We start from the raw sequence: 24,825 nt of genomic DNA, 5'->3' as shown, positions 1-24,825 counted from the left end.
GTGGAATTTTAATTTTACTTGACATTTTTCCGTTCTTGATTTCCACAGTCTCAAAATTTATAATGACAAATGGATACAATTAATAGGTGGAGGATATTTTTCATTGTACCGTATACTACAGTTTATTTAATTTCCATTCAGTTAGCTCCTGTGAAGACTGTAGAATTGTGCGCCACTCTGAGGACTATTATCAGCTTTCACTTTGTTTATGTGAAAGACGTATACTGTAGATCAACGTTTTCCTCTTGTACGTTGTGGTAATGATTCCACGTTAGTCTGTACGTCTTTTCTAGTCAGGTGGCTCTTTATGAATTCGCTTGACTGCCAGATGTGATAGCAGTGTGTGTCCTTCAAGGTGTTTCAACAAAGAGCATCCGCGTGTCGGGTTTTTTTCCTTCGCTATGTCGAGTCCCGCCCTTGATATCTTATCGTCGTGATTGAGTCGAGAAGTTTAGCGTTATCGTCGAATACCAGCAGATATCTTTGCTGCTTATCTTTCTTTTAATCGCAGTAATGTATAATGCCTTACACGAACAGTGATTTCTCACGGTAATATCTACGTCTAAACTACACATAAAAGTTGTAAGATCAGGTGTACGAAACTAGGTGCTTCACACCATTCTTATTTGCTTTCATTTATGGCTCCTTCCGTCGTGTGACGAGAAGTGTCACGAACTGCCTAGGTTCTGGTTTGTCTTTCTGGAACAGGAGAGACTACTTTTCACAGCAACATGTATTTAGGCATCTTTTCATTCCATTCAAAGCTAGAGTCTGTGAAAAATATGGGAAAATAATGGTACGCCTCCCTCTGAGAGACATTTAAGTGCGGAAGCAAATGGTCCTGAACAGAGATTAAACAAATTTTCTAAGCTTGTTTTCGTGAGATATTAGGCGTCTTTTTTCGAGTTCGTGGCCACCGAAAATTTGTGTTCCACTCTTTCGCAAAATAAGGTAGGCTGTGAACATTCTCGTCAGCTTTACCTTACACTGGCTCATCGTTTACCTTTAAGTGTAAAAAAAAAACTGTGTGTATATATTTGTAGAGGTATTAGACGAGACAAAAGAAACACTTTTGTTATGAGACACAAATGTCACAGGTTTGCTGTTTCAGCTTGAAGTGTTCGACTCAGGACTTCACAGTTTGGTCGACTTCGTCGTATGAAACACTTTGACACTAGAATCTCATTCGCAACACAATTACATCAACTTACTGCTACGAAGGGTAAATTGTCACTACTGCTAGCAAATTAGACGTCCCTTGCTGAGCAATTATATTATTATTGTTTCTTTTATGTTGTCTTAAAATGACAGGTAGTAGATTCCTGATTACACTCTAATCGAGCTGGCTGACACATATCTCATTTATGGGCAGACACGAAGCAACAGTCAAGCATCAGGGTGCTTATATACAGAATAGCTTCAGGGAGGAGTTCACTAAATTATGTCACGTTTCAAAGATTTGGTGCCCGTGTACGTGAAACAGGATTCCTTACATCAAACAGCTGGGTAACTGGTAGAGCTCGAAGCGTGCCACTTGTTGAGTTTCAGGGAGCTGCGCTACAGCGATATGAGCATAAACTCAGCACTAGCACATGGCTCATAGCCAAGGAAATAAGTACCTCCAAAGCCGATGTGTGGAGCGTCCTGCACGAGATGGGCGAGCACTTATTCAATTATCAGAAGGTACAAGCGTATCATCTGACGACTTTCCACACCGAGCGGTATTCTGACATTTGTATCTGCACCAAAATGTAAACATCACTGACTTGAAACGTATGTTTCGTTTACTCTCGAGGCTGCCGGTTCTAAGGAACAAATATTGTACGTTTCGTTTACTCTCGAGGCTGCCGGTTCTAAGGAACAAATATTCAGCAGCAAGAATAGACGTGTCTGTGAGTTGTAAAATACTCTGATTGGGCCATATCTTCTGCCTGACGCGCACGGCGGAGGAAACCATCGCATATTTCTTCGTGAAGTACTACCGAATGTGGAGAATGTCCCGCTGGCAGCCAGGCAACGATTATTATCCGAGCATGACAACTTTCACGTCATTTTGTTTGCTCTTAATGTCATTTAGCCTATGTTTCTCTCAATTACTGGATTGGCGTGGGTGGGCCATCACAAGCGCCTCCACACCCTTCGGACCTCACTTACGAATTTCTTTTTTGGCCGGGAGATGAATCGTTTGATGCACGAGACACAACAGACAACTCAAAAGAAGTAGTTGCCCGGTTCGCTGAAGCTGCTGCCATTATTCAAGACACACCTGGTTGTTTCGAGCGTGTTAAAGATTCGAATAAAACGCAGGTACCGCAGTTGTCCAGTAATGTAAACGGAAGAAGTTTTCAGCAACATCTGTGAAGCAATATCCATCACAGGGAAGTGTGATGTCAGTCTCTGAACATAACTAGCGTGAAAACATTTTATGGACTCCTAGCGTGACATATTTGTCACATAAAAAAAGCTCTTTTCACACTGCTCAATGTACAATTATTGAAATATATGAAATAAAATCATCATAACATCTAAAAGTTTGCGTTAGGACGTTCAAACTGCACGGTTGGCCGCTAGGCATGATGTGAATTAGTGTGGTTTGGTTTAGCGACGAAACCCACTTTCATTTCTATGTATTCGTCAATAAGCAAAATTGTCGCATGTGGGAGACTGAGAATCTAGATGTCTCTTCACTCTCAACGGGTGACTGTGTGGTGTGCAATGACCAGTCATGGAATAGAGCGATATTCTTTGACGCCGCTGTGACTACCGGACAGTACGTGGTGATTTCGGAAGACGATTTCATCCCCATTATTCAAAGTGACCCTGATTTCAACAAGATATGCAAGATGAAGCTCAGCCCCATCGAAGCAAAAGAGTGCTTGATGTGCTGGAGGAGCAGTTTGGGGACCGCATTCTGTCTCTGGGGTACCCAGATGTCACTGGCGTGGGCTTCGATTGGCTGCCATGTTCTCCCAATTTGAACACATGTGACTCCTTTTTTGGGGGACTATATTAAAGACAAGGTGTCCGGCAATAACCCCAAAACTATTGCAGAGCTGAAAACAGCCGTTCAGGAGGTCATCAACAGCATCGATCATGCGTCACTTCTGTGCGTCGTGCAGAATTTCGTTATTCGTTTGCGCCATATCATCGCCAATGATGGCAGGCATGTCGAACATGTCATACATAACCTAAATCCGAATATCTGTAGTGATGTTTACATGCTATATAAAGTGTTTGCACGCCGTAGTTCGTAACTAATTTACGTTTTTTTTCATATAGTTGAATAATTGTCACCCTGTAACTCGTCTGTTCTGTGGTACAGTGTCTATATTACTATTTGTATTATTTGCTATGATTGTGTCATGGTCACATGAATAACTATATTCGATCACTTCGAAAACGGACGGTTTGAGAATGGACACAAGTCTGTAACTAGTCGCCATAAATAAATATAGGAGACTTGCTAATGCAACTTACAACGATATTCCAACTATTTCTTTCATTTAAAGGACTGTTCCTGTTTATATCGTCGGAGTATGCCAACGTTTTTGTGCACGTAGTTTTTATGCAGTCTATAGGGGAGAGCGTGGCAAAGTGGCCAAGCCACCGTATTCATATTTTTTAAGCTGAGTAACAGTATTTGGAAGTGTACAGAAATCAGTGATTATAACCTGCAACTGTTCAAGTATAATCTCATTTGGTGTAATTACCTCAGGATAAAATTAAGTACTTGAAACAATTCAACTTTTACAAAGTGGCTTAATGACCACTTTGCGTGACATGAGTAGGTAAAGTGGTCAGTTAATTTTAAACTAAGAAGTAAGAGATAAAGCTGTTTTAAGAAAGAACTAAATATGTTTAGTTGTAACACACGATTCGTTTTTACTGCCAGTCTTCTCTTCGGCTTCCTTCCGTTTTTCCACCTTTGTACTTCCTTTTTTTTACTGTCTTTGCATCTGCTGCCTCGATGTCACGTTATGATTTACTGTGAGAATCACCACGGAGTCCTCCTTTCGGCCGCTGCTTTTACGTTTTCCCCCTACAAAAAGCCACCACTGAGGTGACCACTCTGCCCACATTGACGCCATTACACAAATTCAGTATAAGGCTCGAACAGCGTAACCGAAATGGCAATATCTAAATAACAATTATGGAGTCAAGGTATGAAACTTTAAATGCAGTTTCATTAAAAAGACACAGGTCACATTCCTTACATTCCTTCTCCACAGGAATACACAACTGACCTCTTGTCTTCACACTCACACTCACTCACTGGTCATACCGGAGTCGAGATTCCATTACCGCAGCAACGTATTTTCGCCATCTGACCCTGTCTTGGGCTATTTCCTTCCATTCACCTTCAATACCTAGGCTCCTCAAATCAGCCTTGACATTGTCCTCCCATTTACGCCTCGGTCTCCCCACAGGACGTTTTCCTTCTAGGTGCCCTACCAGTACTCTGCGCGCTGCCCTGCCCTCATCCATTCGCGCTACATCACCCGCCCATCGCAGCCTATGTGATTTAATAACGCTGATTATGTCAGGGCTTGAATAGAGTTCGTGAACCTCTTCGTTATGCAATTTTCGCCAATCTCCGGTAATGTCATCCCTTTTTGCTCCGAAAATCTTCCTCAAAATTTTGTTTTCAAATACTCGAAACGGCTTTTCATTTTGCACAATGAGAGACCAAGTCTCACGCTCATACAGCATAACTGGTAGAATAACAGTTTTGTATATTCTAATCTATAAATTCCTAGACAATATCCGAGATAAAAGTAATCTATTCAGTGAGAAGCAGCACGCATTTCCCGCGCGTAATCTCTTCTTCAGTTCGGATTCAATTTCATTTCTCGAAGTGATGTCCACGCCTAGATACTTAAATGTGTTCACTTTTTCAAACTGTATGTCTGCAACTCTTAGTATTTTCTGATCTACTGCTGTTGGCATTCTAGTAGTAACCAGGTATTTAGTTTTGTCTGCACTTATCCTTAGACCTACATCTTCACTAGCCTTGATTAACGCATTCACATTTGCTGTTACAGATTATTTCCTATCGCTAATGATGTTTAGATCATCTGCATACCCTAAAATCTTAATATTTCCATTCAACTCCACACCCTCTGAATTATCTGCTGCCATTCGTACAATATATTCTAGGACTAAATTAAAAAGTAGCGGAGACATGGCATCTCCCTGCTGAAGTCCGTTCTTTATTACAAATTTTTCTGACTCCAATTTCCCCACGCGTACTCTACCTTTTGTGTTTTTCAAACTCGCTTCTATAAGTCTAACATACTTCTTTGGTATTCCAAGTTCCAAAATAATTCCGTACAATTTTGATTTTAATACTGAATCATATGCTTTTGTAAAATCTATGAAAAGATTATGAACTGGTTTATTGTATTCCCATTTCTTTTTCAAAATTTGACGCAGGGTGAATATTTGGTCTATAGTTGATGTGTTCCTCCGAAAGCCAGCTTGGTAATCCCCCACAATTTCATCTGCTTATGGTGTAAGCCTGCTTAGCAGAATATTCGAGAAAATTTTGAAACATACTGGTAATAGCGATATCTCTCTATAATTACTACAATCCATTTTGTCGCCCTTCTCAAAAATTGGGCACAGAATCGACTCCTGCCGACCTCTTATCTTACATCAGCATAAGTAAAATCCACAATAATTACTACATATCTGAGAATAGGCATAATAGGTTAGATTTCGGTGTGTAACTGAGCCCACCAGGGAGGATACATTGAAGCATCCATGGCCACTTTACCGGCTCTCCACTACACGTATAATGCACTCTTCAGCAGTAGTCCAGGATAGGAAACAGAACTGTTCGAAATATCTCTTCGGTAGTCATTCTGCTTCCTAGGTTCCAACCAATAAGTCGTAACCTGATATTTCCATTTTTGAACTGAAGCAATGTGATCATTTCGATTCAGACTAATGCACAGGTAATTGTTCACAGTACGGTGGCTCGAATCACATTGTCGGTGCCATGTAGGGTATAGCTCTCCGCAATCACTTTGTATCAGAAGTGGCAGTACTTACGGACCCCTCCCTGCCATCCACTTTCTCTAGGCTCCTAGGACGTACCTCCAGATTTAAGTGAGCCCGTCTCTCGGGTATTTCTTCTAACCTGTTGTGTGGGTATGTGTAGAGTGCGTCGTTGCTGACTGGAGTCTGTGTTTCAGGTGTGAGGCTGCCGCTGCGGCGGGTGGTGCACACTGGCCCAGCGAGGGCCCTGGGCCCTGCTGCTGGACGCATCTACGGCGGAGAGGATGCCTACAGCGGTGAGTAACACGCCGAGACCGCGGCCACTGTACACACGTAACTTAGCAACCAGTGTAGTGAGTGGTAGTGGCGGCAGCTGTATTGTTCCAAAGGGGGATACTAACATTAGAAACTTATTAGAGGTTCCAGTCAGAAATGAAATGAGTATTAATATCTTCAATAGACTGAAAGCACTCCGTCTTAAGGCCACAAGTGGCCCATAGAGACCATCCGCTCGCCGTGTCATCCTCAGTTGAGGATGCGGATAGGAGGGGCGTGTGGTCGGCACACCGCTCTCCCGGCCGTTATGATGGTTTTCTTTGACCGGAGCCGCTACTATTCGGTCGAGTAGCTACTGAATTGGCATCGGGAGGTGGAGTGCACCCCGAAAAATGGCAACAGCGCATGGTGGCTGGATGGTCACCCATCCAAGTGCCGGCCACGCCCGACAGCGCTTGACTTCGGTGATCTCACGGAAACCGGTGTATCCACTGCGGCAAGGCCGTTGCCTATAATAGACTGAAGACTGGGATTAAAATTCAGTGCGCGAGGAAATCAGTAATAAGATTATATAGAGACATTGCTGTTCTCAGTGAAAAAGAAGAACTATTACATAATTTGTAGAATGGAATGGACAGTCTCATGGGTACAGGGTACGGATTGAGAGTAAACAAAAGACGAAAGTAATAAGAAGCACCAAAAATGAGAGCAGCGAGAAACTTTAAAATTGATGATCAAAAAAAGGACGAAGCTAAGAAATTGTGCTGTCTTCGAAGCAAAATTACCCAATGCAGACGAAACAAGAAAGCACTATCAAAGATGCATTTCTGGCCTAAGGAAGTTTACTAGTATCAAACATACGCCCTAATTTGAGGAGGAAATTTCTGAGACTGTACGTTTGGAGCACAGTATTCTATGTTAGTGAAACATGGACTGTGCCGTAACAAGAACGGGAGACAATCGAATCGTTTGAGGTATTGTGTCGAAAATTTGGTCGGACTAATAAAGCAAGTAATGAGGAGCATCTCTGCAGTATCGGCGGCGAAAGAAATGTACAGACAACACGGAGAAGGGGTAGGATGATTGGACATGTGTCACGACATCAGGAAGTAACTTCTAACGTTCTAGAGCGGCTATAGACGGTAAAATCGGTAGGGGAAGGCAGAGACTGGAATACATCCAGGAAATAATTGAGTACGGGGGTGAAAGTCTTACAGTGAAATTAATAGATTGACACAGGAAAGGAATTCGTGGCAGGCCGCGTCAGACCAGTCTGAAGATTTTGGAAAACCATAAATAAATAAATAAAATAAAAATCCAAAATTTCATTCCAGGAACCAAACTGTGCGTGTAACAATAATTGGTGATGCACTATGGAGGTCCATGACATGATATTTCTTAACCTTTGTAACATTTTGACTATCACCTGGTCACCATTTTCTGTCCTTGATGTCTGCCGCTGTTCAGAAAAGACGTAACGTTAACGGTCGTGGCGCTTTACAAGACAGCCGTCTTTTTCTCTGGCAGCTGGCAACATCGGTGAAGGTGGAAAGGTAGGTGGACTGCTCTTAGCTGTGGGTTCTTAGATCCATTACTGCATCGTCCTCTGTCGTTTTCGTGACATGGCCATCTTGATGCGGTGGAGTGGAAGTGGAACACAAGGAAAATAATCTGGTACATCCAGTATGGACAACTGAGAGGTTGGTTTCGATTAAGGCCGGGTGATCAAAAAGTCATTATAATATGAAAACTTAATAAATCACGGAATAACGTAGATAGAGAGGTACAAATTGACACACATGCTTGAAATGACGTTGAGTTTTATTAGAACCAAAAAAATGCAAAAGTTCAAAAAATGCCCGACAGTGGCGCTTCATCTGATCAGAATAGCAATAATTAGCATAACAAAGTAAGACAAAGCAAAGATGATGTTCGTTACAGGAAATGCTCAATATGTCCATCATCATTCCTCAACAACGGCTGTAGTCGAGGAATAACGTTGTGAACAGCACTGCAAAGCATGTCCGGAGTTATGGTGAGGCATTGGCGTCGGATGTTGTCTTTCAGCATCCCTAGAGATGTCGGTCGATCACGATACACTTTCCACTTCAGGTAACCCCAAAGCCAATAATCTCACGGACTGAGGTCTGGGGACCTGGGAGGCCAAGCATGACGAAAGTGGCGGCTGAGCACACAATCATCACCAAACGACGCGCGCAAGAGATCTTTCACGCGTCTGGAAATATTGGGTGGAGCGCCATCCTGCATAAACATCGTACGTTCCAGCAGGTGTTTATCAGCCAGGCTGGGGATGATGCGATTCTGTAACATATCGGCGTACCTCTCACCCGTCACGGTAGCAGTTACAAAACCAGAATCACGCATTTCCTCGAAGAAAAAAGGACCGACAACGGTAGATGTGGTAAATCCAACCCATACCGTGACTTTCTCGTCATGCAATGGAGTTTCCACTACACTTCTAGGATTTTCGGTAACCCAAATTCTGCAGTTGTGGGCATTGACAGACCCTCGGAGCGTGAAATGAGCTTCGTCGGTCAACAACTTGTTACTCAAACAATCGTCATCTTCCGCCATCTTTTCAAACGCTCACACCGCAAATGCCTTCCGCTTCACTAAATCGCCAGGTAACAGTTCATGATGCCGATGGATTTCGTATGGATTGCATCGGAGGGGTATGCATCAGTGCCAACCAAACAGTAGTGTATGGAATGCCGGTGCGACGTTCTACTGTACGAGCGCTGACTTCCCCATGCATAGACGAACGCGCTACAGTTTCCATTTCTTCCTGCACTATCTCAACAACATTACACCTTGTGCTCGGTCGGCCACTACGGGGTCTATCGTCTAAACACCCCGTGGCTTCGAACTTCGAAATCATTCTCGCCACAGCTGCATTTGTCAACGGACCTTTACCCGTTCGAATCCCCTTCCTATGGAGATAGGATCGTAACGCTGAACTAGCATATTCCCCATTCTGATAATACAGCTTCACTAAAAGTGCCTTTTCAGGTAACGTCAACATGCTGCGACTGCTGGCGCATGTGCTTCTCTCTCTCGTTACAGCTCCTTTTAAACACGATTGTCATGCGCAGTCACTGACGTTTTGCTGTCCAGCAGCATCTGTCGGACATTTTGTGAACTTTATTTTTTTTTGTTCTAATGAAATCCCACGTCATTCCAAGTATGTGTGTCAATTTTTTCCTCTCTATCTACATTATTCCGTGGTTTATTATGTTTTCAAATTTATACTGACTTTTTGATCACCCGGTATATAGATATCAGTGTTTAGTACAGGCCTTCTTCATGCTTACTCAATCCATCCACTTTATGCAGATTATGGAATTTTTTGTGTTACTGAAACAGGCGCAACCGCATTAGGTGACAATAGGAAAATCATGACGGTGTAATCATTGCGTAGTTTTAGAATTCCCTAGAATATAAACTGATGATTTCTAACAAATAGAAAATTCTAATACTTCCAAAATGTCGGAGCATTATTCTGAAGCAAGAGTGTCTATAGTTTGATCGTACCAACATTGCACAGGAATGCAAGAAGTAGTTATCTTTGAACTATCCTGTGAATGAACAACAAATGTTATAAGAATCAGTGATTGCTGGTGATATGGGGGTGACGACGAGATACAAGCGATACCTTGAAGCGGAGTCTGGTCAAACTGGAGCAGCTTCCAGGGGAAAAATACCATTACGAATTTTCAAAGAGGGAGGCATTACCTTTCATTAACATTTTGGTATTACTGTATTGCTTGTAACAGCCGTTCACTTATTTTTCAACAAGAACGTAAACACCTTGCTAGTTTATGAAGGCTTGACGTACTGTGAAGTAGAGAAACGTGTGACTATGCAGAACTTAGCGACCACTGAATAATTGAAGCGTCAGAAACGTGTGACTATGCAGAACTTTGCGACCACTGAATAATTGAAGCGTCTTTCATTGGAGCCCAATGCCCTACATTTTTAGCGTAGTTATCGGTACCCTTCCACTAACGAACGTACTCAGACCCTTCATCAGATCAACCTGTCTTTTAGGAGTGCAGTTGTCACTAACGTTTCCCCTCTCCAGTTATCACGTGCTGTTCCTACGTGGTGTGATCCGTGTCTTACAGGACAGTTCCCGTACCAGGTTTCGCTGCAGCTGTCTCTGCTGTTCATCCGGTCGCACAACTGCGGCGGCTCCATCGTCTCCACCACCGCCGTCGTCACCGCCGGACACTGCGTCATGAACCTCGGCACCTACTACGTGAGTACTCGGCAGAGCGAGCCTGCATGTCATATCGCAACCCGGCAACAACAGTGACACAACTGAAAAATGCAAAACTTGAAAAAAAAAATCGCCGTAATGACTTCTATAAAACTTACATTGAAATATGCTGGTTGTTTCCGTAAGAGAGTGCAAAATGTAATAGGACTTAGAGCATGCTCAGCTGAATTGTTTGAGTCAGGGAACCTAGGGTCGGAGAAGCCAGCTTAAGGAGATATGAAAGTAATGTCTAACGTGTTGTCTAACATTACTGTTGTCGCTGAACTGTTTATTTACGTGTACACTCCTTATTTCCTGCAAAGAGCTGATCACTAGAAAGTCGTGGGACCGGTTTTGTTTGCTTACTTGTCCATAAGGTGGCTCTGTTCATCGTATTTACATTATCTCATGGCAGAACGTGCTGTTCGTGAGAGGCTGTGCACACAACATAACCGTGCGTCGCATCACTTCAGTGCTGTTGTCCGCAACCATTTCAATGCTGTATTTCCTGGTGTCTGGACTGGGAGGCCCTATTCTATGGTCTGCCAGGTCACCTGACCTGAATCCCCCGAATATTTCCTATGGAGATATCTGAAGTTATTCGTTTATGACACTCCAATGGATACGGAGATAGAATTAGTGGTCAGAATTGTAGCTGCCTGTGATATGATTCAAAACATACCAGGGATATTTGTCAGGGTGGGTGAGAATTCTGTTCCCCGATGTCATCCTGGCATTGAGGTTAATGGCCGTCAGTTTCAGCACATTTTGTAAGGTGCAGTACAAATGGTACCTCCACTGTGTCAATGATGGTATCTGCAGTTAACTGTAACTAATGAAAATAAAAAAGTACACCGTAATGTGATTTTATTCATATTATCTCCTTAAAGTAGCTTCTCTGATGCCAGTTTCGCTACCTCGCATTGTCAGTGCAACGTCCGCTGTGTCCTATATAAATTTCCATTATAGTAAAGTATTTTTGGCAGTAAATCCCATTATATTCCGTACAACAGACGACGGAAATGTAGTTCTGCTCTCGTGGAATATCGGTTGTTATAAGGTAATTATTGTTGATGTTCATTTTCATCTTATATCCTTGGACATCAACAAAAGCAAAAAGAAGATAATGGAATGTATAAAATTACATCGGGTGATACTGAAGGAATTAGATTAGGAAATGAGACGCTTAAAGTAGTAAATGAGTTTTTCTATTTGGGGAGCAAAATAACTGATGATGTCGAAGTAACGATAGTATGAAATGTAGACTGGCAATGGCAAGGAAAGCGTTTCTGAAGAAGAGAAATTTGTTAACATCGAGTATAGATTTAAGTGTCAGGAAGTCGTTTCTGAAGGTATTTGTATGGAGTGTAGCCATGTATGGAAGTGAAACGTGGACGACAAATAGTTTAGACAAGAAGAGAATAGAAGCTTTCGAAATGTGGTGCTACAGAAGAATGCTGAAGATTAGATGGGTAGATCACATAACTAATGAGGAGGTATTGAATAGAACTGGGCAGAAGAGAAATTTGTGGCATAACTTGACTAGAAGAAGGGATCGTTTGGTAGGACATATTCTGAGGCATCAAGGGATCCCAAATTTAGTATTGGAGGGCAGCGTGGAGGGTAAAAATCGTAGAGGGAGACCAAGAGATGAATACACTAAACAGATTCAGAAGGCTGTCGGATGCAGTAGGTACTGGGAGATGAAGAATCTTGCACAGGACAGAGTAGCATGGAGAGCTGCATCAAACCAGTCTCTGGACTGAAGAGCACAACAACAACAAGGTAATTATTAATGATTTATGTGGGTAGTGTCACTTTTCTTGCTTTTTGAAAAACTTTTTTGTTTCGTTATGAATCCTCATGTAGCGTTTTTACCACATTCCCACCCCAATCTCTTATATTAAATATAATCGCAGTTGCAAATGTAGACAACCATTAGCTGTAGAATGGAATGACGACAAAGAAAATTTGTGCCGGACCGGGACACGAACCCAGATTTCCCGCTTACCGCCAGCATTTCCAAAGGAATTTTGCATCATAATTCAGACTAACACAGGCAATTACGTGCTGTAATATAATACGACATTCGTACCTCCATCTGCTAAAATTGTTACTAAGTTAGAGTAAAAAATGAATAACGAGTTGAACTTGTTTTCTTGGAAAAATATAAAACGCCAAATTTCATTTTATAAAATTTATTAGAATCTAGGAACACTAATTAGGTACAATGTAAAGAACACAATTTAAGACCACATAGAATCGTAAATGGACTTAATTAATGTGGGAACAATTTTCGCTGAGAAAAGGGATTCAGTATGAAGTTTCTTAAGAGCAGAAATTTCCTTTCTTTCCTAGTACGCTGCAAGGCCCGAAATTTCATAATATTTACAACAGCTTTAGCTGTCGAAACAGTGAGATGCAAGGATGTTTGAATGGCACTGTAATGTAAAATACAGACACTCTATAAATACAGGCTCTGTTATAATCAATGATATTGAAAATTACACTCGACTTACCTTATACATCGAAAGTTTCACAATGTGCAGCTCTTCTTCAATGACCCACGCTCCCCTGCCAGCAGAGTTGCGACGTGACACTACTCGCGCTGTGACGAATGATGAAGTTTCCTACAATAAAACTGACTCAGCTGCCCTGAATTGGGCAAATTGTGGGATAGAGATATGACTTTTTCATGTATCTTGCGTCCGTGATGAATAGTATCCGTAGTCGGTGTTCAGGTATTTAAACTCATGTGGCAGTATCTTTTTTCATCTAAGTGAATAAATGAAGTATCCGTGACTGTGCAGAAAGCAATCGTACGCCTTACGTGTATTAAAACTGTGTACTGGATCGGTATTCGAAACCGGAACCGTATCTTGGCGAACGGCTCTATCCAAGAAAGATTTGAAGTGGTTCAAATGGCTCTGAGCACTATGGAACTTAACATCTGAGGTCATCAGTCGCCTAGACTTAGAACTACTTAAACCTAACTAACCTAAGGACAGCACACACATCCATGCCCGAGGCGGGATTCGAACCTGCGACTGTTTTGAAGTGGCGAACGCCCTGCTGCATGGTGAGAGATTCGTCCTGGATGTGCTGTACTGTTGAGATATTGAGATGTCCAACGTCTGTGTCACGCACTGTATCAATATTTTAAGGCCGTAGTAGGCCCTTTCACACACAAAGCACTTGAAGCAGATCGGACTTTGTTTCTTACTATTTTGTCTAGCTTTCATGTAGTACATTCTGTAGTTAGTAGCAGTACGTTGTTAAATCTGCAATTTGGGGGTAAGAAGGTAGGGAGAACTTAGAAAGTTTGTATGAAATGAAACCCGACTGTTTTTTCCACTACTGATGGAAATAGATAGTGTGCCACCATGGAGCACCAGTGCGTTATTTATGGAATTATACGGTACTGTTCATCTCATAACGGGTGTTAAATGGTGAAAATTTCATGCCTTTCGGAACTGACGACCATCATGATCATTGGATTTCTGACCAAGAACTCCCGAAACGGCCAAGTACGTGAAGTGTTCGAGTCCACCCCTACATGTACTTTGTTCTTCTTAGACACAATGGCATGTACCAGCAGTACAATGCCATGTGTCACGCAGCTCGCTGTGCACATACGTGGTTCGAAAAGCACCACGATGAGTTTGGCCTACTCCCCCGGCTAACAAACTCCCCGAATTTCAACCCAGTTGATAATTTTTGGGACGACCTCGATCAAGCTGTACGCGCCATTGTTCCTCAACTGAGAAATTTAACGCAGCTGTCCAAGTCTCTGGAGTCGAAATGGCCCAGCACCCTTGTAGGTACCTCCAAGAACTTCATCCACTGTCTTCCTGCAAGTTTCGCAGCGGTGCGCTGTACGAAAGGCGATTACTCAGGCTCTTGACATGTGTTCTCAGTAATGTGACTGGACATTCTAAATAAATTACTTATCATGTCACAGGCGACTCTGTTGTCATATCTCCAAATTGTCTGAATCACAGTAGTAGTTGTTCTGATTTTTTTTCTTTTCTTTTCAGGCGGTGGCTGGAGAACTGAACCTCAAAGTCGACGAAGGAACTGAACAGGAGTCAAGGGTTTCTGAGCAGATCATGCACCCTGACTACCCTGGGTGAGTTTCCACATTAAACTGCCGTTTACATCTTGAAAAAGAACAGTGGAATCGTTTCGAAGGCTGCACACTGCCAACTTTAGGTATTTGAGCGCCTTGAAAGCTTTTGAATATCTAGGCTAGTTGTAGGCATGAATGTAAGACATTACACAGCCATAAAACCAAACATCACATTTTTATTATCATTCGTGGTTTGTTATTTTCAGTTGGCTACATACAAAATTGTCTTTCACCAGTAGAACGATGCAAACAAAAAGCGTATTAATGTCCTTTCCTCTCCAATCTAAAGCAGTACTATACGTGGAGAGTGGAATGCTTCAATACCTTACGTTTCCAGTTTGCTTGATTTTGCAAGACTATACTCAATTTCTCGTGCAACAATATACTGGGCCTGGAGTGCGAAAATGATGCAGCCACAATTTGTGGTTACCATCACCAATGAACTATCCGTGTGCAGCAAACAGTGTGTTGGTGCAGCATATGAGAACTGAAATTCTGAGGAGTTTTCATATTTAATCGCAAAATGATTGTCCCTTCTTTGCTTCTGCAGTAACAGGAAAAACACTTTCGTGTTTAACAGTGTGCATAAGAAAGCTGTAAGGCATAAATTTCACCACCAGAATTTATAGTCTCACAGTGCAAGAACAACATTTGTTTTCTTCTCAGAAAATAAGTTCATTGATTGTGTAATTTGTGGAAGAAAATGCACTTGCAGAGTATCTCAGACGTCTGTGTTTGGTGCTGCACTACATCATTGCGTTACCAATTACAATAAACAACTTACTGAATAATTTTACATTCTTAAAGCAGAGCAACCAGTAAGTCACCTGCAAGTCGACTTATTCTGCACGCACGCTGAGTCTCTCATTTCGTGCGCAGTGGAGCTGTTCAATGTATGATGAACATTTACACATACTACTTTGAAACTGAAATGTGTGCTGCCAGCCTATATTAGCTTCCTATTTGTCTATTTGCTATCAAAGAAAGCGAAATTTCCTGTGCATAGATTAAACAACAAATGTTTACCCAACAGAGGTCTCGCTGTGACGGCCAATGACATCGCTGTCTTCACGTTGCGTTCTGCGTTCACGCTCGGCACCTACGTGCAGACCATACCACTGGCCAGTGCGGGGTCCATTCCAGCATGTAAGTACCTTTACGTCATCACGCTGTACATATACCACTTATACCAGTTACAAAGGGTGATTTATTCCACAGTGTACAAATTCTAGGGATTGATCGGTGAGAGGATACGTAACAAGAAGGTCTAATGAACTTTTGTCAGGAAACGCATGGGAGAGACCATTTATTCAGTGATACTCTGTTACAGACACTGCGGTGTAATACGCACTGTACCATGCTGTCACAGTACAGTGTTGATGGTTTCCTGTTAGAGGGTCGTATTGTTCCTCGTACGTCATGCCTAGTGCCCTCTCCTGCCATAGTAGTTATAATGTTGTCTCCCAGTCTCCTGTCTTGCTGACTCGTAGCGGATGTGATACAGCATTGTACACAATGGTTCCGCATTCGAATCGAGTGCTTGCCGATGTGGTGTTTACTTACATAAAAGTAAATGGCAACAGGAGCCAGGAAGCGAGAATGTGTCAGGTGATCTATCGCCACCGACATTCAATGTTTGCAACAGTGTTTCTCCGAGAAACGGTCTCGTTCCAGGAAGCAGGATATCAAGAAGAACGTACCCGAATTATTCTGACACCAGACTTGGACGAAAATGTGATTATCACTGTGGCAGGCGACCGCTTTGTCAGTACCAGGCAGTTTGCCCGCTAGTACAGGGTAATCCAGACGAGCGTGTGGAATATTTTTCATGAAAATTGTTACTATCCATACCACTTACAGCATGTGCAGGGCTTATCAGTGACCGACTTTCCACATCGGGAGCAGTTTTGTCACTGGTTTCTTCACCAGGAAACCACGATTCCGGGATTTGTTTCAGCCATTCTATTCACAGATGAGGCCAACTTCACGCGCAATGGTATGTTCAACTTTCATAACAGTCATCTGTGGGATAGTATGCAGAAACCCCATGGTATGGTGACAGCGCATCATCAGCTTCGGTGCAGCCGGAATGTGTGAACCGGGATAATTGCGGACCGCATTTTGGGAGCATTTTTTTCTTCTACGCCGCCTAACAGGCCGGAACTGTGGTGTCACCGCCAGACACCACACTTGATAGGTGGTAGCCTTTAAATCGGCCGCATTCCGTTAGTATACGTCGGACCCGCGTGTCGCCACTGTCAGTGATTGCAGACCGAGCACCGCCACATGACAGGTCTAGAGACACTTCCTAGCACTCGCCCCAGTTATACAGCCGACTTTGCTAGCGATGGTTCACTGACAAATTACGCTCTCATTTGCCGAGACGATAGTTAGCATAGCCTTCAGCTACGTCATTTGCTACGACCTAGCAAGGCGCCATTACCAGTCACTATTGATGCTATAAAACATGTACCGTCAAGATCGATGTTCACCAATTATGGAATAAAGTTAAGTATTCCAGCAGCCACGTACTATTTTTGCCAATCTCATTTCCCTGATGTGTTCCAGACCTCACGCCAGCCTGCGTGAGCTTAAACGCGTGCCTTTCGGCTTCCTCTTAGTGGGTTGGCTGTGTTGCCAATCCACAACAGGAACAATCGGCGTTTCTTGCAAGTGACTTTCTCTCCCCTGCTGGAAGAAGTGTCATTGATGATTCGAAGGGTTATGTGGGTGCTGCATTATGGTGCTCCACTCACTTCGCCGTTAACGTCCGGACGCTTCTGAATCGCGTCTTCCTTTGTCAATGGATCGGAGGACAGAGTACAGTGGCATGGCCTGCTCGTTCATCGGATATCAACCAGTGCGATTTCTGGTTGTTGACCCATCTCAAAAGTGTCGTTTATGCAGAGCCCATTCCAGATATGAGACACTGGAGCAGCGTATTCATGCTGCGTTTGACACTGTTCGGGTGCAGCCTGGCAGATGCGAACGTGTAAGACAGAACATGCTACGGCGCGTACACGCATGCGTTGAGGCATGGGGAAACCATTTTCGACACATACTGTAACGGTAGCTGCATAGTATAGCGCCGCAGTCTCTGTAACAATGTATGATTGAATAAATGGTCTGTAGCATAAACCATGCATTTCCTGACGAAAGTACATTAGACCTTTTTTGTTCCGTGTCGTCTCATCGATCAATCCCTGGAGTTTGTACACAGTGGAAAAAATCACCCTCTATAGAAGGAAGTCATAATATAAATTGGATTACTTACTTTATTACTACAGTTAAGGGGGGGTAGGACGTCAAACGGGACGACTTGGAGCAGGAGAGGCACCACAGGACATTTTAATATCCACTGTCTATACTTTTACAAATACGTTCATAAAACTTTGTCAGCATGACCAGGAAGGATTCAGAATTCACACTCATAGCAGTGGAAGTTCGAAAACATAACGAAGTAATTTTTTTGACATGTGAAATTTCATCATTTTCTTCACTTACTAATGGTAGCATTTGTTGCTATAGGTACACTTCTCTTCGTAAGTAAGAGAGATGGTTCGATGAATTTTGCACCGCATACAAACCATACTTAAAGGTGTATGAAACTCTAGAATTTTCCAAATCTATTAAAACTGTGGTAAAAATTGAGGTAATTACCTACAAATTTTTTTTCTAAACATGAAGTTTAAAATACAACAGATCATTCGTTTTTTCATAAATTAAATAAATTCTAGAGTTTCATAGACCTGTAAGTATGGTATGTATACTGTGCAAAAGTCATCGAAGAATCTCTCTAACTTATGAAGAAAAGTGTACCTATAGAAACAAATGCAGCCATTAGTAAGTGAAAAAATGATGAAATTTCCCACGTAAAAAAATATTTTGTTATGTTTTCGAACGTCCACTGCAATGAGTGTGAATCCTGAATCCTTCCTGGTGATGCTGACAAAGTTTTATGAATTTATTTGTTAAAAGTATAGACACTGGAAATTAACATGTTCTCTGATGCCTCTCTTGCTCCAAGTCGGCCCGTTTGACGTCCTACCCCCCTTAGTAGCAGTGTGAATATTACGCGTCTCGTACGCTATCTTATTTCTAGTAGATATTAACAGCTCGTAAAAGATTATATACCCTCTGTGTGCTGTACCTCGACTTTTGATGCGATCCTCAGAGCGGCTAAAGCTATGTTTGTCTGCGCCTGCTGAACACAACCTATGCTAATTTTCAATTTTTTTTTTCAGCCGGTTCAAACGCGATCGCCTCTGGCTGGGGCTCCACGCCTACCGCCACCACACCCAACATACTCCAGTGGCTGGACGCCACCATCATAGACTGGGAGAGCTGCAGACAGCTGCTCGATGACGCGGGCATCGAGGACAACCCTGTCGTGGACACCATGATCTGCACAGGCCCAGTCACGGGAGGCATCAGTCTCTGCAGCGTGAGTAGCCAACATTACTACAACCCACTCGATTTGTCAAAGGGATGTGACAGCGCGTATCTCACTATCTGAGTGCAGAGTACAAAATGTCACAGAAAATGTCGCAAATGCGAGGGATGGAACTTAAATAGTGGCAACTATTTATTCACAACCGGTGCAAAAGAGTTACATGTTTGTATCTGTTACTGTCCTTCAAAGTAGTCACCAGCGTTGTGTAGAACCCGTTTCCAACAATGTGGAAGGCGTAGTATACCGTTAGCAGAGCCTGTTCTGTTGATGGTGCGAATGGAGCAGTCAACTGCCTGTCGAATCTCTGCAACAGTTCTGAAGCGAATGCCACGAAGTGGTTCCTTCATCTTCGAAATCAAATCAAAGTCACATAGACTCACGTCCGGGGAGTATGGTGGATGGTACAGTACTTCCCAGTCCCATCGACCGAACAGAGCAGCCACAGCTTGGGCTGTATGCGCCCGCACATTGTCGTGCAAAATTATGGGTGGGTTGCGCAGAAAGTGTCGCCGCTTCTTGCGCAAAGCTGGTCGCAGGTGATGCTCCAAAAACGGACAGTAATACTGTGCATTGACAGTCTGCCGTGGAGGAACGTAATGCGCTAGGATAACACCATCACAGTCGTACACGAGAATCACTTTATACCGCTCCATTCGCACTATCAACAGAACAGGCTCTGCTAACAGTATACTACGCCTTCCACATCGCTGACAACGGGCTCTACACAACGCTGGTGACTACTATGAAGGACAGTAACAGGTGCAAACATGTAACTCTTTTGTATCGGTTGCGAATAAATAGTTGCTACTATTTAAGTTTCAACCGTCATAGCTTTAGCCGTATCTTATTATAATAAAACTAGTTCATAAATACAAAAGATTTATGACTTAATCATGCATCATTCGCCTGGGAAGTAATAGCATGTGGTGTTCTCCAAGGTCCCATCGTCGGCGCGTTGTTTTTCTTGCACATATGAACGTCACTTTGTCGTCAGTTACATGTATATATCTCTCTCTGCTTGCCAGGTAATTGCATCTACATATCGGTCTCTCTTTATTTCTCGTTAATACTGTTTTTGTGTGCGGGCCACAGTGATTGTCGGCCCTTGTAAGCGACGTCAGTCTCTCTCATTTCTCGGGGCCAATAAACTAACGTATCGATGTGCAGGTATCTGAGGAGAGTACAGGTGTTTGTGATCGCCCTCGGGACCTTAGTATACTCGTATTGTGAATCCACTGAAAATGTTTGTCTAAAAGGAATGAGGAGTGAACCAGCAGTATTGGCAGTTTCCTATTCAAGACATGAACAATTTTCAGCTGGAAACTACATGGCTACTGTGTGTTGTGTGCTGTCCTTCGGTTAGTTAGGTTTAAGTAGTTCTAAGTTCTAGGGCACTGATGACCATAGATGTTAAGTCCCATAGTGCTCAGAGCCATTTGAACCATTTTTTTGAACTACATGGCTACAGACTCACCAAAAATAATTCGTTAATTTAATTGTAATTGAACGTTTGATATGGCCATGATTGGACCTGTAGTCTGCGAATAGCGCCTTTGACTAGTAATCAAAACGTCCTGGGTTCGAACCTAGTAGTTGCTTAGATGTAGAATAAAAACCATGAGCAATGAATTGTTGCACAAACTTCCTCGGGGACGTAGAGATTCTTATACTCACGTGCCTGTGTAGAGCATTAAGCACTACTGCTATCAATGAGGGCTTGTATTTAGCTAATAAAGACAATGGAATAAGTAAGTGATGGATGTATGACCACTTGTCCTCCAGAAGAGATGTCTTTCACAGCAGCGAAGATGAACAAGTGCTCAGGAAACTTTTCTGGCAGATTAACACTGTGTGCCGAACCGAGACAGCGCACACTTTGCCGCAGAGTGAAAATCTCATTCTTTAAGTGCACATAGTTCTTAAGGTATGCATTTTATAGCCCATATATACTAGACTAATTTTTCTTGCTTTGGTCCATACTGCCACCTACACCGAGAGTCTACAATCTGAGTAATAACAGTGTCAGTACATGTTATCCACTGTCAGATGTATCAAAACCATTTTCGATTATAAATTTCGAGTCGATGGTTTCTGGACCAGGGCACTTTTCGTCAGACTGATGCATTTGCGCTTCTCCATCATCCCTGAAAGTTTTTAATATCATCACAGAACCACTCTGTATGCAGAACTCTGTACAGGTATGTCTGGTCAGCAACAAGAGCAAATTTAGCATGAACTCAGCAGTTCACAACCACAGTACTAGAAGTGAAAATATTGTTGGTATAGACCGTAGAACCCTCTCTAGGGCTCAGCCCTGAGTTTTATATTCTGCGGCAATAATCTCTGGCAGGTTGCCAGTGAACATTAAGTAGAAATTTGCAAATTCTTGAACACTTAAACACTAAGTAGGATTCGTCATTAGCCACTCCATCTAGTCCAGACATAGATGCTGATTTTGCTTCTGTGCGGACAGCTAATAGTGGTCTGTATAAAGTTAAAATGCTTTTGTTTGAATTATTGGATAATAACAGCAGCTGACTTGTACAGGAGGAAGGGAAGTGGCATTGCTCAAAGTGGCTGTTTATCTGATGACTTACATATGAGTAAGGTAGTAGTAATTGCAACAATTATCAGTTTATGTAGATCAGCACTAGTCATAATTTGTTGTTAGTATACTTTACAGAAATTGAGAGCTATGATTAATTCTGCATGTTAATGAATAACGTGACTCGTTTCACAATGTTGAAGGCCCAGCTTCATGATGGGACTGACGGAACAAGGTGTCAGAATAAATGACTGCATGAGTGAGAAAGAAAAATAAATGAGAGTATTTAGTCGTTAATCATCGAAGTGTCCTTGCTAAATTAGTAATAGGTAAGAAACTTTGATTTCACTAGAATCATGGAGATAATGACCTACACGATGTGTTTGCTAAAATTCGGGTAAAGCTCATTAGTATCACCAGCCAATTGAGGCTTGAATGTAGGTTAACGTGTAGTGATACATGTCTAGCATAGAGACAGGACCCGCTACACTTTAAGTATTAGCTTGAATAAAAGCATAGGTGTTTCACAAACTTCCGCACTGTGCTTATCAAATCATGCAGCAGGCCACCGTTAGCTGAATCCTCGATATAGTTTCTTATTTAACAATGCTACTGATACGCCACCTGAAATTCGTCGTATCATCGGCACAACGTGATGTCTCGCAAGTTTCTCGTTTCCACTAGCTAGAAAAGACTGTTAATTTCGAACTCCCAATTTAAGCCATGCACAGGATGATATTATTTGCTTGCAACTTATTTTACTTTTTTCCCACACAGGGGGACTCCGGCGGCCCATTGGTGCAGAACGGAGAACTCATCGGTGTGACGTCATGGGCGATCACTCCTTGCGGTTCGGTGGGATCTCCATCTGGATTCACCAGGGTCTCTGCTTTCAACGACTTCATCAACCAGTATCTGTAACTGCACTTTGCATGTGACAATAAACGTATGAGAATGTGACACGTCTTTTGCCTTGTTTATGTGATATTGGAACGTCACGGCTTCAGCCTTCCTCAGCCAGTGCTCATCAACATAGTTTCTTGCAAACGAGTTCAAGTCTACTGATATGATGCACGATTGGGCTCCATACGATATTATTAACGATATGGATGGGAATTACGAAAAGAGGCACACTTGAGCCCTGAACGGTACATGTAAATCGTTTCCACCTGCTTCTTTTTCAAGATGAGTTGTGCCGCATCTATCTCCAATTAGAAAAGAAACAGATAACATGGAAGTTTTGACCACTACAAGGTAACTTTCTATCCAGCTATAGCTTCCCATCACAGATTATTATGAGTGAACACGTCGAACAGAGGCAACAGAACACAGGAGGTAGTTAGCTGGATCATCTCGTAGTCCACTAGCTTACTCTATTATCAATTCGAGTTACTTCTGCAATAAAAATCGCAGATGAAACAGAATTGCATGAAGGCCGCAGGAGAGTCTACATGAAGAAAAGCTTGAGAGGAAGTACCCCAGCACATGTTACCGCTATTCGTTACCCGTACTCCTGTTTTCTTTAATAATTCTTTCTGCACCATATTATGCAGAAGGTTTTTATTTGCACTGGTGTTCAAGTTGTGAGAAATTGACACTTCTCTCCTGGTCGCCTACAAGCAAACACGAAATGAGTCAATGAAAAAAGATATGCTCATTTTACTGCGAGATATGGCGATTAAATAAAGAGACTTCTGTGAAAAATAGTTTAGGGCAAACAAAGCTGCAAGCTATTCTCTTAACTTATTATTCTCCGCTATATACCGTATATGCTGCTGCTTATGGCCCTTCCATCGGTCAGTTTTATAGCTCTTCGATTGACGGATTGTTCAACTTCCCCGTTATTGCCTTTACCTATTTCTCATAACGAAAATGTGCCGGCCGGTGTGGCCGAGCGGTTCTAGGCGCTTCAGTCTGGAACCGCGCGACCGCTACGGTGGCAGGTTCGAATCCTGCCTCGGGCATGGATGTGTGTGATGTCCTTAGGTTAGTTAAGTTTAATTAGTTCTAAGTTCTAGGCGACTCATGACCTCAGAAGTTAAGTCGCATAGTGCTCAGAGCCATTTGAACCATTTGAACCTCAAATAAACTCACAACAATTCCCAAATCTTCACCACTATCAATCGCCATAAGGTTTCAGATGTAACACTGTGCATGAGTGAGCCTGGAGGCAGAGTAACATCATATGATCTACATCTACATCTACATCTATACTCCGCGAGCCACCTTACGGTGTGTGGCGGAGGGTACTTATTGTACCACTATCTGATCCCCCCTTCCCTGTTCCATTCACGAATTGTGCGTGGGAAGAACGACTGCTTGTAAGTCTCCGTATTTGCTCTAATTTCTCGGATCTTTTCGTTGTGATCATTACGCGAGATATATGTGGGCGGTAGTAATATGTTGCCCATCTCTTCCCGGAATGTGCTCTCTCGTAATTTCGATAATAAACCTCTCCGTATTGCGTAACGCCTTTCTTGAAGTGTCCGCCACTGGAGCTTGTTCAGCATCTCCATAACGCTCTCGCGCTGACTAAATGTCCCCATGACGAATCGCGCTGCTTTTCGCTGGATCATGTCTATCTCTTCCATTAATCCAACCTGGTAAGGGTCCCATACTGATGAGCAATACTCAAGAATCGGACGAACAAGCGTTTTGTAAGCTACTTCTTTCGTCGATGAGTCACATTTTCTTAGAATTCTTCCTATGAATCTCAACCTGGCGCCTGCTTTTCCCACTATTTGTTTTATGTGATCATTCCACTTCAGATCGCTCCGGATAGTAACTCCTAAGTATTTTACGGTCGTTACCGCTTCCAATGATTTACCACCTATGGCATAATCGTACTGGAATGGATTTCTGCCCCTATGTATGCGCATTATATTACATTTATCTACGTTTAGGGAAAGCTGCCAGCTGTCGCACCATGCATTAATCCTCTGATGCTGATGGTTTGAACACTTTTACCAAACGTACCAACTTGTCAATGGAATGAAAAATCGCACAGATCTCTTCAACGTAATGCAGTTTATGGAGACTAGTAAAGTCAAATATCTCATACTAGCTGTTACCTGCAGCTGGTAATCACAAATAAGTAGTTTTGTTATGAAGAGTGATGGTGAGTAAGTAAGCTGTGGTACGTG

At 42.6% G+C, this 24,825-nt stretch overlaps 1 protein-coding gene across 1 annotated transcript in view; it reads left to right on the top strand.

The window, feature by feature from the left end:
- Positions 1-22,640, top strand: part of LOC124595940 (trypsin-1-like) — a 28,727-nt gene extending 6,087 nt beyond the window's left edge. The window contains exons 2-7 of the mRNA XM_047134858.1: positions 6,198-6,296; positions 10,422-10,555; positions 14,593-14,684; positions 15,718-15,830; positions 18,929-19,128; positions 22,460-22,640. Coding sequence (XP_046990814.1) covers positions 6,198-6,296; positions 10,422-10,555; positions 14,593-14,684; positions 15,718-15,830; positions 18,929-19,128; positions 22,460-22,603 — 782 coding nt within the window. The 3' untranslated portion in view covers positions 22,604-22,640. The remainder of the gene's footprint in view (positions 1-6,197; positions 6,297-10,421; positions 10,556-14,592; positions 14,685-15,717; positions 15,831-18,928; positions 19,129-22,459) is intronic.
- Positions 22,641-24,825: the final 2,185 nt, after the last annotated feature.

Source organism: Schistocerca americana, chromosome 2, assembly GCF_021461395.2.
Source record: "Schistocerca americana isolate TAMUIC-IGC-003095 chromosome 2, iqSchAmer2.1, whole genome shotgun sequence".
NCBI classification, from domain to species: Eukaryota; Metazoa; Arthropoda; class Insecta; order Orthoptera; family Acrididae; genus Schistocerca; species Schistocerca americana.
The sequence above is the reverse complement of the archived record's forward strand: the minus strand, read 5'-3'. Positions and strand labels throughout refer to the sequence as shown.